A 13,071-nucleotide genomic window follows, 5' to 3' on the forward strand; every position below is an offset into this window, starting at 1 on the left:
TTCGACTGGATTTTTCTGAATTGTAAGTTCGATAGTTCCCAGAGTCTTAACGGAATGATTTGTTATTCCTGTAATTTCAGCGCTGTTTTTGACTGCAATTATTAGTTCCGGGTCCAGAGCATTCAGTTTAATCAAATTAGTATCTGATCCAGGATCAACTAAAAATTTGATTTTTGGATGTCTAAACTCGGGAGCAGTCAATTCGACTACTGGGGAGTCTTCGTTCCTAATTCCGACTCTAAGGATTTTACTGAATTCTCCGCGAAGTGTACCGTTTTCGAACGCTGGAGGATCGGACTCGCCACCGCGTCTGAGCGGCGAGTCTGTTGGGAGTTTAAATTAGTTTGAGGTCCTGGTGATAATGACCTTGGGGGTGTGTTGCCACCTCTATATGGTGACATCACCTGCGGTGTTTGAACAGGTGCTTGAAATTGCATCTGCTGCGGGTATTTCGCAGCCTGTGGATATTGATATGGAACAGACTGAGATTTTTGAGGCCACATTGATTTGTAAAACTGGGCCAATTGTTCAGGTGTGAGTTGAATCAGATTTGATTTGTTTGTTTCAGCATTTACTTTTTCTGACCGAGAATCCTGAATTAGTTCGCGGGTTCTTTTTTCGTTTCCAATCTCTAACTGTCGCGAATATGGACTTGGCGAACGTGGTCGGTCTATATTTCCTGTACGAGAAATGTGATAGGATGATGACCTAGATCTTTCTGAATACCGTTGTCTTTCTTCTGCGCGTAACGCGTGTTCAAAAGCTTCGGATAGGTTTCTCGGGTTTCGTGTGTCAACGAAAATTGACATTTCCTCAGGAAGACCCCTTATGAAGGCTTCAAGGGCACAGTCAATTATTGGCTTGATCATAATTTCACTAACAGATATATCATTATCTTCATCATCATCGTTAACGCGTCGATAACGTGCACCATACTTTTCTCCAAGGGCATGTTTCGCACCGCTAATTAACCCTTGTAATCTATCATTATAGTCACTGACTGTTTCCGTTTGTTTCATTCGCAAATTAATGATACTTTCAAAGTACCATTGGTATTTTTTTGTAGAGGCAAAACGTTTTTTTAAGTGAGTAATAAGGTCGTCGAGTCTATCAAAGGTTTTATCTCTAACACTTTCTCGAGCAGGTCCTTTTAATTTACCAAGAACTGCTTTTATAAAAGCCGATTCACTGTTTTCGCTTATGAATACAGCACCGTTTAGCACATCTTGTAAAAATTCATTTAACGAGGGATTTTTACCGTCAAAATGTGGAATATGATAAGTGCTTTGTTGTAATGTCATACACTCTAAAACGGACGCCATAGCTGCACTAGTATTTGGGTTAATAGTGGGAGCTGTAATATTCGCGGTAAGAGTCGTACCGCTATGATGGGCAGGAGGGTCTTCGTCAGCCATTTTGATTATGGTATTGTCTCTATTAAATATTATTTTATGGTATAAAGATTTTCTTAATTGATTCGCCAGGTTGTCGCAAAAATTAATTAGGTCTCAATGCACTAAATCCTGATGACCCTAAAATTCCGTTCTCATAAGGTCCTTGTAAAGGACTTTGAGATGATACTACGTAAAATGTCAGAGCCACATTCGAAAAGAACAAGTTTACTTCGCCTAAAATAAGATGATAAGCGTTACCAATCGGATAATAGTATGGGGGAAACCTTCTTTGATAACCGATTAAGGCATCTTCTGAAATAAAATTGTAATATATGTCGGATGAGATTTTTAATTTAACATTTCCTGATCTTAAACCGGAAGACAAAATTAGTACTTCTTCGGGTGGTACTAAAGAAATGGCTTCAGCCATCACGCATTCATTATTTAAACATGTAATGTGCTTATTATTTTTTTTTTTTTATTCGTAAATTATTATCATATGCAAAAAAAAAATTGGCAGTATCGTCTGTATTTCGCCACCGCGGATAATTTTTGTTTCGCTTTTATTGTTATCTTTTGTTACAATTTAAGATCCGATAATAATTGCTCTATTTCTTTTATATTATCCTTCAAACGCATGTCTCTATCAGTTTCATCACGAATTCTGTCAGTAAGGTTATCTACTATCTCATAGGCTATTTCCAACTGAGTTCTTAAGTAGAACGCATACTGTGCTATCCTAAGGTAATCGTCAAGAAAAGATTGAATCCTATTGTCTATTATTGTCAATTGTTCTTCAGAATTATTGAATGTTAAATTTTTCCAGAAAGGATTCATTCTATTATTTAAATGCCCTTTTTAATACTTAGAGATTTAAATTCGTCAATTAGATCTCTTATCACATTCTCTTGTTCTGTTAAATTTTCTCTTATTTCAATAGCCGAATCTACCAATGCTGTGTTCGAATCACTAAGAGCATGTAACCATGAAGATAAAAATTTAATTCGTCTTTCAATTTTTTCTAAATGACAATAGACGGATTTGCAATAAATAGCTAACTGTTGATTGTGATGTTCTAAGTTCTCTAATCGCTCGTTTATTTCTGACCATTGATCGCTAGATAGTCCGGAAGCTACCCTAGTTAGTCTAGGAAACATTTGCCCTTTTCGTATATTATTTTTAGGGCAATAATCCTAAAACTTGACCTGTTATATTTCCTATAACACCGGTAACTATAGGATGGTTGAAGGGTGTATCTTTTGATATTACCAGAAAAGTCACAGTTGTTCCGAAAGCAACTACATTCATTTGACCGATTATTCTATAGTGAGTATTATTAACTATGTGATCTTCTGGTTGTGTAAAATGAAGAAATTCTACTTGCAAATCTTCTTCCGAAATATAATTGTATGGTGTTCCTGGAAAAATCGATAATCTAACTCTATTTCCGGTTAAATGTGGCGATTGAAATATAATTCCGGTAGGACGACCAAATAAAACACGTATATCATCAAGTAAAGGCGCCATTAAGAATTCATTAATTTATTATATCGATATCATTATTTTCAAATTCAATTTGTCTGATTTCCTCTTGCTGAGATAAAATTCTTTGTTCTATAGCTTCTTCAATTGTTAGATCTATAATCGAAATGTCGATGTTTTCATTGTTGTTATTAACGAGTACCGGCTCTAGTATATTTCTAACAGTTGGTTTAACTTTTGCTACTGGTCTATTTACAATTTGTGAGTTTACTAAATTTTGGTAAAGAGATGGTTTTGTAACGAGCTTTAGTTTTCTCGATCCGCGTTTACCTCTTTTCGAATTCCTTGAAGAGGATGGTTGTTGATTTTTACCGTTTTTCGGCATTGAGGAAAAGTGGAAAACTTTATACAATTAAAGTTTTACAAAATAAATTCTAAAATAAGTAATATCTTACTTTAAGAAATTTATTTTGTTTTTATTTCTTTTAACATAGCAAGATGCTTAAAGCTGCAGCATAATCACTTGCGCTTTAAGCAGCAAAGTAATTATTTTTGCGCGTTTAAGCGATAATTATTTTAAAACAATTTACATTATTTTAATATAATTTTAGCACTCTTGCACATTAAAAGGGCACCAGGAAAGAAGAACAAAACCAATCTCTCAAAGGTATAAACCTCGAGCGGCAAGGTCGCAGGTAAATCAACTAAGATTTCCGCGTCTTCTTTTTGAGGTTTTTTTTTAGGATTTGGAATATTGGAGAAAGAAAACTAATTCTTGAAAATTAAGACTCCATCTTCAATATCTACTTTTTGCAGAAATTTTAAATAAAGAACCAATTTTACAGAAATGTTTGTTTTCTTTTTAATATGTGGTTTTTATTTTTAAACGTCAAAATATTCAATGCTGCAGAATACTTACTCGAGCTAAAGCATCAAAGTAAATATTTTTGCGCTTATGAACGATGATTATTTTAGAGCAATTATATTGCTCTAATATAATTTGACACTTTTGACAACTTTAAAAATTTCAGGAAAGAAGTACACAATCAAGCTCTCAAAGGAATAAACCTCGAGCGGCAAGATTACAGGTAAAAATCAATTAAGATTCTGTGACTTCTTTATAGGATTTGGAAAGAGAAGAAATTCAACAAATTTTCTTATTTATAATCTGCTCAGCTTTTTCAAGAACAAAATCAAATAATTTCGAAAATTCTTCAAAACTTTTTATTTCACGAATTTGAAGGTCATCGCGTTCAATTTTTGTTATACCGAATTCTTCTGAGAGAGTTTTCTCGTCGCGAAAATTTTTTTGTTTTTTACCACCACGTCTACCTTTTGAAGAATTCATTTTAATACATTTTTTTTTTGAAAGCTACTGATTTTCCGGAATAGGTAAACTAAGTTCACTCATAAACGATTTGCCTACAATACCGATAGCTTTTGAATTTAGTCCTGTGTCAACAATACAGAATTTAATTTCTTTCCATAGTATTGGAATTTTTACCGATCCTAATATACTTAATATTTCATTTTCCGTAAACTTTGTATAATTAATCTGAACGAATGATGCTAAATTTTTCCTTTCTATTAAATTGAAATTAACAGTAGGATCGTAAACAAAATCTCCAGAATTTTCCCTTAAACAATCTGAATTTATTGTTACTATGGTCGTATGGTTTAGATGACTAAAAGTTAGATTTGACCATTCTTCTATCATAAAGATTTATTTATTTTTATCAAAGTTCATTTTTAAGAAATAGTAGAATAGAAATAGTTGAAACAAGCGTGCAAACAATAAGCACTGCTAGTTTCTAAAATAGTAAAGAGGTCAGGCGTGCAAACAATAAGCACTGCCCTGAAATATTAGAATAGAAATAGTTGAAACAAGCGTGCAAACAATAAGCACTGCTAGTTTCTAAAATAGTATAGAAGTCAGGCGTGCAAACAATAAGCACTGCCCTGAAATATTAGAGTAGAGATAGTTGAAACAAGCGTGCAAACAATAAGCACTGCTAGTTTCTAAAATAGTATAGAAGTCAGGCGTGCAAACAATAAGCACTGCCCTGAAATATTAGAGTAGAGATAGTTGAAACAAGCGTGCAAACAATAAGCACTGCTAGTTTCTAAAATAGTAAAGAGGTCAGGCGTGCAAACAATAAGCACTGCCTTGAAAATAGTTTAAATAAGGTAGAAAGAGTAGGCAGAGTTTTTAAAGAGAAAGCATTTATCTTTAATTAGAAATTTAAAAAAAAATAAAAAAAAAAAATTTTTTTTTTTTTTTTTTTTTTTTTTTTAATTTAATCCAAATTATTGAAAATAAAAATTCCACTGATTTTATTTTTAATTGAATCCCACCGCTGCCACCATCAACTTGTTACGAACGAGAAAAATTAATTATTTAATTTTTATAATTTTAAACAATTACTTAAAATTTTCTATTCGCCGGAGGAACCAAGTTGCCATTAAAAGTCAAAATGAACATTTAACTTAATAATGTTTATTTTTATGTGGGTTCGATTAATTATATCGCCGATAGAAGACGAAACTGCCAATTTAATCTTTAGATCGTAAATAATGTTTCTTAGCTTTGAGATGAAAATCCACACTATTTTTGACAGCACAAATAAAAAGGTCTATTTGATTGAATAGAACAATTGGAATTTTAGTTTACAAAAATTTATTAAAAATCAAAGTAAAAATTGCAAAAATTACACATTATATGCTTTCTTTTGTAAAGAATAATGTTTTTGGAACGATACAGTTTTTTATTACTTACGGCTAGATTTCTCTTACACACTACCGTCGAGAGAGCTTGTTGAGAAGGGAGAATTCTCGCGATCTCGTCACACAATCAACGGGCAAAACGAAAGAAAGGTGTTATGCGTATTTCCGCGTCTCGAAACGCGGTACCGGTACCCTATCAGACACAAGCGGCGCAGGTACAATCCGTACGGACTGGCCGGTTTTAAGAACAAAAAATTATTTAATAAATTATAAATAATTTATTAAATAATTTCTCACTGTACTGATCAACCGATTGGGACTCAGCCGGTTCAAGGTTCGATTTAATTTTACGTCCGCCCAAAGAAAATAGAATTTAAATTGGAGCCAGCTCGCAGACGGGCCTTATTCTTAAAATTAAAAATTGGCTCAACGACAATCTATCGTGATTCAGCAATTTTAATTTTAGAAATTTAAGCACTGCTGTTAATTTACCTGGCTCAACGAAAATCTATCGTGATTCAGCAGGTATATTATTGAGCTTTCTCCACAGTTTAAACTCTAAGTTCACTTTTTAAAGAAATAATGCAAAAATCAGTAACACGTACTAAGTGATTGACTGAAGACGAATAGGCAATGAGGCCCTATGAGCTTCTGCTTATAAAGAGCATCGCGAGATGCACTTAGTGGGATTAGTGAATCAGGGGTAGAAGGATTCTGGGGGTTTCAGGGGTATCGATAAGAAAACTTAGATCATCGTCCATCGATATTCTCAGAACCCATGATTCTTGTTATTCTTTTCTTTGTTGACACTATTGGAACTGCACATCTCCATATGTGTAAGTGTATATATGTGTTTTTAATAAAGTATAACTCGCAACCTTTGTTGAATTCCAGAGCGGTCATAGTTCTGCACAGATTATCGTTTTCATATTAAAAATGAAACTATTTTCCTTTTTTATATATGCATATACATTTTACGCATACACACGTACATTTACCTTAGTACACATACATATATGCACGACATACATGTCTCAAAAATTTTCTTCTCTTTTTTTTTTTTATATGCATTTTGTTTTTTTTACAAAATTGACCCTCTTAAAATAAAATCTTAATTGTTGCGAGTTTATATGTGCTTGGAAAATGTGACATGTTCCAATTTAAGCTATCAACAATTATTCTATCTTTATTTCCCTTTTTTTTTTAATTTGAAGGTATTATAAGGAAAAGAATAGGGGAAGGAAGGCAGTGTTTGCATCGCGCGATACTCCTCAAGCGCCTCACACATATGCGTTACGCAGGCTATGGGGAGTCCGTGTCTGTGTGTACCGCATCCACGCTACGAGACTCATTGCACCTGAACGCGTGAGAAAGAGAGAGAAAGATAGATAGAATTGACATATGCGATTCTTCTCCCTTCTTATAAAATAATACATTTTCGTAAATATAATAATTGCAATATAATAATCACATTATTGTTGGTTACTATAATATGCGTAGAAATGTGCAACCAAACAATGTATACACATATCTATGCATATCACTTTGGCATACTATGAACACACGTACACACGATAAAAATAATGCACACGCATACGTGCATATACAATGCATATTCTTTGAAATAATATTTGATAATGATGATTCTAATAAGTAGAAAAATAGTATTGGTAATATATCCAATTGTTTATAATAATAATTATGATTAATTATTAATATTAATTTTAGTAAATGTAATTAACAATGATAATAATACGATTTATCATTATTAATAAAAAAAATCATGAATTAACAATAATTTGCATATTGTTAATTAATTAATTACTGCAAATTACTAATAAAAATGAGTAAAGTATAATTGTTTTATTTATAATAATATTTTAGTATCTTTATATAAGGTAAGTACACTATATTATATTTTTCATGCATATATTTATAATATTCAAGCTTGAATATTGGTATTAGATAATTAATATAGTTTATAATATAGCATAATATAATATAGTATAAATCATAATATAGAATAATATAACATAAGATAGAATAAAATAATATATTATAATATAACAGTTTAACAAAGTTATATTATAATATCATAGTCATAGATACATTTTTAGAAGCAACGAGAATATAAGACTGTGTGTGTGGAGTATCACTCAACGCGCGCGATTATCGGGGATTCAAATTACATGCCTATATACATTGTGGCATCGACTTGGAGATTTTATTCTTAAATAATTTTCAATTATTCTTGAAATTATTTATTATCATTTTATTTATCTTTTATTTATAATTTCGTTACGATAGTTCGTAACAATTTGTCATATATTTTTTAAAACTTTTTATTTTATTTAAAAAAAAAGAAAAATTTTATTTTATCTCTCTGAAGTAAGTGCTACACGCATGACATATTAATATATGACGTAAAGGAGAACACATATTCCCCTCTGTAGGGAATTAAAACATCCCTTCTGAAACATTGAGATATGATTTAAGAATATTTTGAATTATTTCGAATATTTAGTTTCGTAATATAAGCTTTTTCCATCCAATTACTTTATTTTTAAACAATAATTTTAGTTTAAAGAAAAATAAAAATTATTTTATATGCTATATTAAATGTTCATATGTCATTAAATTCAAAGCATTTTAATTTTTATGTATACATATTATGATCTGTTAAAATTTTACATATGTGACATAAAAAAAAATACGAAGCTTTTTATTTTAAATGTAACATTTTTTTTATTTTTTAAAATCGTTTTTGTTTTTTTTTTTATGACAAAAATCTCCAAAATAAAAAACGGTGATCACGATTGATCACTATCAGGGAAAGGGTTGAAGAAAATAATTAATTTTTTTTACTATAAATCTAACTGATTTTATCATAGTTCTAAAAGGAAAATTCTTTAATATTAAATTCCTTATATTTAACACTTCTAGTAATTTGTAATTTTTACAATCAAGTTCACTTGATTGTAGGAATGGTTCGTTATATGTAGTTTCTGAAAAAGCAGAGTCTCTAATTAGTGAAACGTCTCTTATTCCTCTACCTTGTTCTAATTTTATGTAGAAAATAAAAGTTAACCCCAATACAAGTATTATTTGTGGTATTTAAAATTAAATATCAGATTTTTAGATTTCTGATTTTGAGTTATAAAATTATCAGAGCACTGGATAAAATTGTTTTTAAAATGTATATATTTGAAATGGAATTTTAAATAGAAAAAACCTATTTAAAATGCCATTTCAAATACATTTTAAAATACCATTTTACCAAGCTCTAAAATAATTCTTTATTTTGAAAACAAGAATAAGGCTATAAAAAAAGGGTTTCTTTTCTCTTATTCGTAGTTCTGTTATAGTTTCTTAAAAAAATCTTCATCAATATTTTTGTATTATCTGAAATAAAGTTATAGTTAATAAATAAGAAAATTAAGTTATTGTAACTTACTTGAAAGGGAATTGCAAACAATCCTATGACAATGTCAGCAAATGCTAGATTGGCAATGAAGCAGTTTGTGACACTTTGCATTCGCTTTGAAGTAGCAATGATCCACATAACAAGAGCATTGCCGACAACAGCTAAGACGGAAATGGTCCCGTAACATATACTAAGAAGTGCAATTATTCCAGCGGGAACATCGTAAAGGATATCTGGAAAAAAAATTAGCCAAAGTTTTATAATTTTTATTTTCGGAAAATTTCTTTTTTAAGGATAAAATGTAAAAATATTTAGACCACAAAAATTTGTATATTTTGTAGTAGATGTTATCATTGTTCCTTTGGTAAAAGAAAAAAAAAAAAAAAACTGGACAGTTTATTTGATGCGTATATTTAACCTACTGAGGTAGAAAGGTCAGACGGATGCGGGAGTTTTACACAACATAAAAACAAGATCCCTTCACGATCTCTTGAACGGAGACGATCCGATTTAGAAGGATTCGTTTTAGAAAAATACCCATCTATATCTTCTCGACCTCAAGAACTAGGTGATATGGTCGAGCTTATATGACCACACACATACACACCAAAGGCTTAAAGCTTAGCCCAGTGGAAACAGAATTTTCTGAAAAGAATACATTTCCACATGATCGTATATATACGCATTCCCCAAGAAGTATAATTGATTTTTCTTGTTCATTCTTCTTTTATATTCTATTTCACACGCAATATAATCCAATACATATAGAACATTTTTCACTTTATAATCCTTTTTCAATGGTCTTGAATGCAATATTTCAGTAGAATTTGAATTGAAAAATTGCGTCTATTTGTCTGTTATGTCGTTAGCAGTAGATAGAATTCCAAATAGAATTAAAATTAGATAATTTCAATAGTTTTTAAATAATTTTGATTTTTTTAAAAATTTACCTTGATCATCAATATAAGAATCATTATCGGTTAACCAGTGAGTAGTGTTATATACAGGTGGCCACCATATATCAGGACCTCCTTCTTCTGGTGACCACGAATCATTCATAATGAAACCAGAGATCTGTAACAAAATATTTGTCTTTATAATCATTTATAAATTAAATATTATTGAATTCTCCTTTTATTGAAAAAAAATGTCTAAATATAGAGATAAATATTTATTAGATATACACCACTTGACATGTATGATTTAAATGCAATCGGCTTAGTTTCTATTTTAACTGTATACAGGATTAAACGAATTTATGTTGAAGAACATTCCATTCGAATTGAATTTCGTGAGTCTCTTAGAACTATTGAATTATGTTATCTACGTGGTATCTGTAAACACTGTAGGAAATCTAAAATTTTCAATTTGTAAATCCCACACGATTTCATATATCTACTAATACATTTTTTTTCACTCAAATCTGAATTGTTATTTGCGCTATTTGAAATAAGGAGAATTTTGATTATAATTCAACTGAGGAGATTTTTTTTTATAAAAATTAAAAAAAAAGAGATTTCTCTAAGTAAATAATAATTAAATCAGACTTTTTTTTAGAAAAAAAAAAGTAAAACAGAAGTGTCAGACGTGAATATTGAGAGGCCTTCATCGAATTGCTTTATAAAGCTCGGAGATTATTGTCTACAACCTTGGGCATTCAGCGTGAACTTTTGCAATGAGGGTGAAATTGGAATCTTGAAGGAATTTCGCTTTCTCACGACTCTTTTAAACGCTTTCGATGCTGCTCAAGCACCCCCTAAGATTCAAGTTTGCCCTTCAATGATTAGAATGATACTACTGATCTTTTTTGAAAAAAGGTTTTTCTTTCATATCACCTTCATGCTTTGTTGTACTTTCTTGAGGCACTCGTCTCGATCGACGTCCACTTCTTTTTATATATTACAGATGAACGGAGATCATTTATATATGTGTATATATAGTGATACAGTTCAAAAATCATATATTTGATTTTTGTGTGAAAATAAGAAAATACCGTTTTTTTTGCATTATACCCTACTATTTGCCAGTTCCGCATCTTTTACAAGTGCAGTTATCCATGAAAAAATGTTTTCCCATCGCATTTTCCGCTATCTGAAGCACATATATGCGATATGAATTAGAGCTTTAAAAGTTTTTGAAATTTTTCTACCTTTTATAAATATATTTTTTTTTTTAAAATGCCACATTTTTGTTCAAATTTGGAAATAAAATTTTTTATTGCTTTCTATATTACATTAAAGATTTAACTTTATGTTAGTACAGTGCTAAAAGTATTTTAATTTTTCTTTTTGCAGATTCTATCCTCGATGGTTTGTGGTGTCACGTACTTTAAAGATAAGGGCGCAAGTAAAAAAGGGCATCTTGGAAGGACACAAATCTTCATATTCAGACTTTTTAGAACTCGGTCTATTTTTACGGTTATTTTTCACATTTTCCGAATGGAAATTTAACTTGAAAGTAGGGATCTCCGAGGGCTTTTTAGTTTGAATGAAAATCTTCTTGAAGCTGAAAATTCGTCATTAAGGTCAGTAAATCATCATCATCAGTAAAAGAAAGTGTAATATAATTGATCACGTACTTATTATACTTTGTATTATTTTATTTTCTATTTTATTGTCAACTCTATAAGTGACAATATTTGTAGAGTGTTGACTGTATTACAAAAAATTTAGTTGTATTTTTTGTCGTGACAATTGAGGTCTAAGGAGTCAGTCAGAAAAATTGGCGTTTATATCGACGGTCAAAATCCGAAAAACTAGGTCATATTTTCAAGATTTTTGTGTTATTCGATTACTTTAGGTTTAATCTCGATGCCACACTAATTGTTGTCAAATTTGTAAATTAAATTTTTTATAGATTTCTATATTACCGACCGGTTAAAGATCAAAATTCTCTGTCCTTGTAGTGAATACAAATCCCGCTTTAATTTTTTTTAATTTTGAATTTATACATTTAAATTAGAAAAATATAATAATAGAACTATTGAATAGAGTTAGTAGTAGAAATTGTTTCGTATTTAACTACATGAAAAAACACTTAAACTCTCAGCTAATGTGTAGCGCATGAATTTCTCATAAAAACCATTAGTTAAAATTTTCATTTTAAATATATATATTTTTTTTAAGACAAATTATCATTTTTCGAATTAGTATTTAACGGTATTTTTACCTAACAGATTTTTTAGATACCGAATTTTCGTTTTATGAAAATAATTTGTTAGGTTAAAATTCGTTTAAGAAATTCATAAATCCTAATTCGAAAATTGTAAATTCGATTTTTATTCTAAACAAATCCTTCCTTTGCCTTCAATAATGAACAATAAACGCTTTTAGTGCGCATTTCATATTAACTAATGTGGGCGGCATTATTGAATATGATAATCTCCTTTGAAACTTTACTTGTTAACATAAATGCAATATAGATATATAGATACATGTGAACTATAATACTCAAATTCTACGTATTTGCTTTGATATTCTAACCACGATCCCCTGAGAAATCCTTGATTCAAATAAAATTTTAAGGGACATTTGTGTTCCCCCTTTAAATTGTTTTTACGATACGATTTTTACTAGGCATTATCCATATATGTCCATAAAAAGGTTGATGTGAAAGTAATCAAATAATATATACATATTTTGGTGGAATTTTATTTTTTTTTTTGAATTCCTGAAACTTAAATATTTAGTGATTCAAAGTTTTTAGAATTAGTTTTGATTTATTATCTTCCATTTAATGAAGATATTTTTTTTTTAAATGAGTTACATTGAAATATGGATATAAGTGCAAGCTGCCGCTTGTTATTTTTCTCCTTTTTAAGGAGGAAAAAAACGCCGTGGAACATTTTTACATTCACGTTTCTAATTTATGAATCCTGCAAACTTATTATTACTCTTGTTAAACAAGAAATATGGTCACTTATTCAGATTCAAATAGATGAATTTTGTGATAGTCGTGTATATTCTAACAAATTGCAAGCTTACATTCGACAAAATGGAACGATTTTTTTATTTTAAAGAAATGAATGTGTTTTAAAATTACATATGA

General features: G+C 30.2%; 1 protein-coding gene across 3 annotated transcripts in view; it reads right to left on the bottom strand.

The window, feature by feature from the left end:
• The window catches only part of LOC127277060 (RYamide receptor), a 65,251-nt gene that overhangs the window by 30,339 nt on the left and 21,841 nt on the right, over positions 1-13,071 (bottom strand). For all 3 annotated transcript variants that reach the window (XM_051297874.1, XM_051297873.1, XM_051297876.1), the window contains exons 2-3: positions 9,975-10,098; positions 9,055-9,257 (exon numbers count right to left, since the gene is read on the bottom strand). In XM_051297874.1, the coding sequence (XP_051153831.1) occupies positions 9,055-9,257; positions 9,975-10,083 (312 nt within the window). In that variant the 5' untranslated portion in view covers positions 10,084-10,098. The remainder of the gene's footprint in view (positions 1-9,054; positions 9,258-9,974; positions 10,099-13,071) is intronic.

Source organism: Leptopilina boulardi, unplaced genomic scaffold (genome assembly GCF_019393585.1).
Source record: "Leptopilina boulardi isolate dan_hultmark-lab unplaced genomic scaffold, ZJU_Lbou_2.1 LbouV2_165, whole genome shotgun sequence".
In the NCBI taxonomy this organism is placed as follows: Eukaryota; Metazoa; Arthropoda; class Insecta; order Hymenoptera; family Figitidae; genus Leptopilina; species Leptopilina boulardi.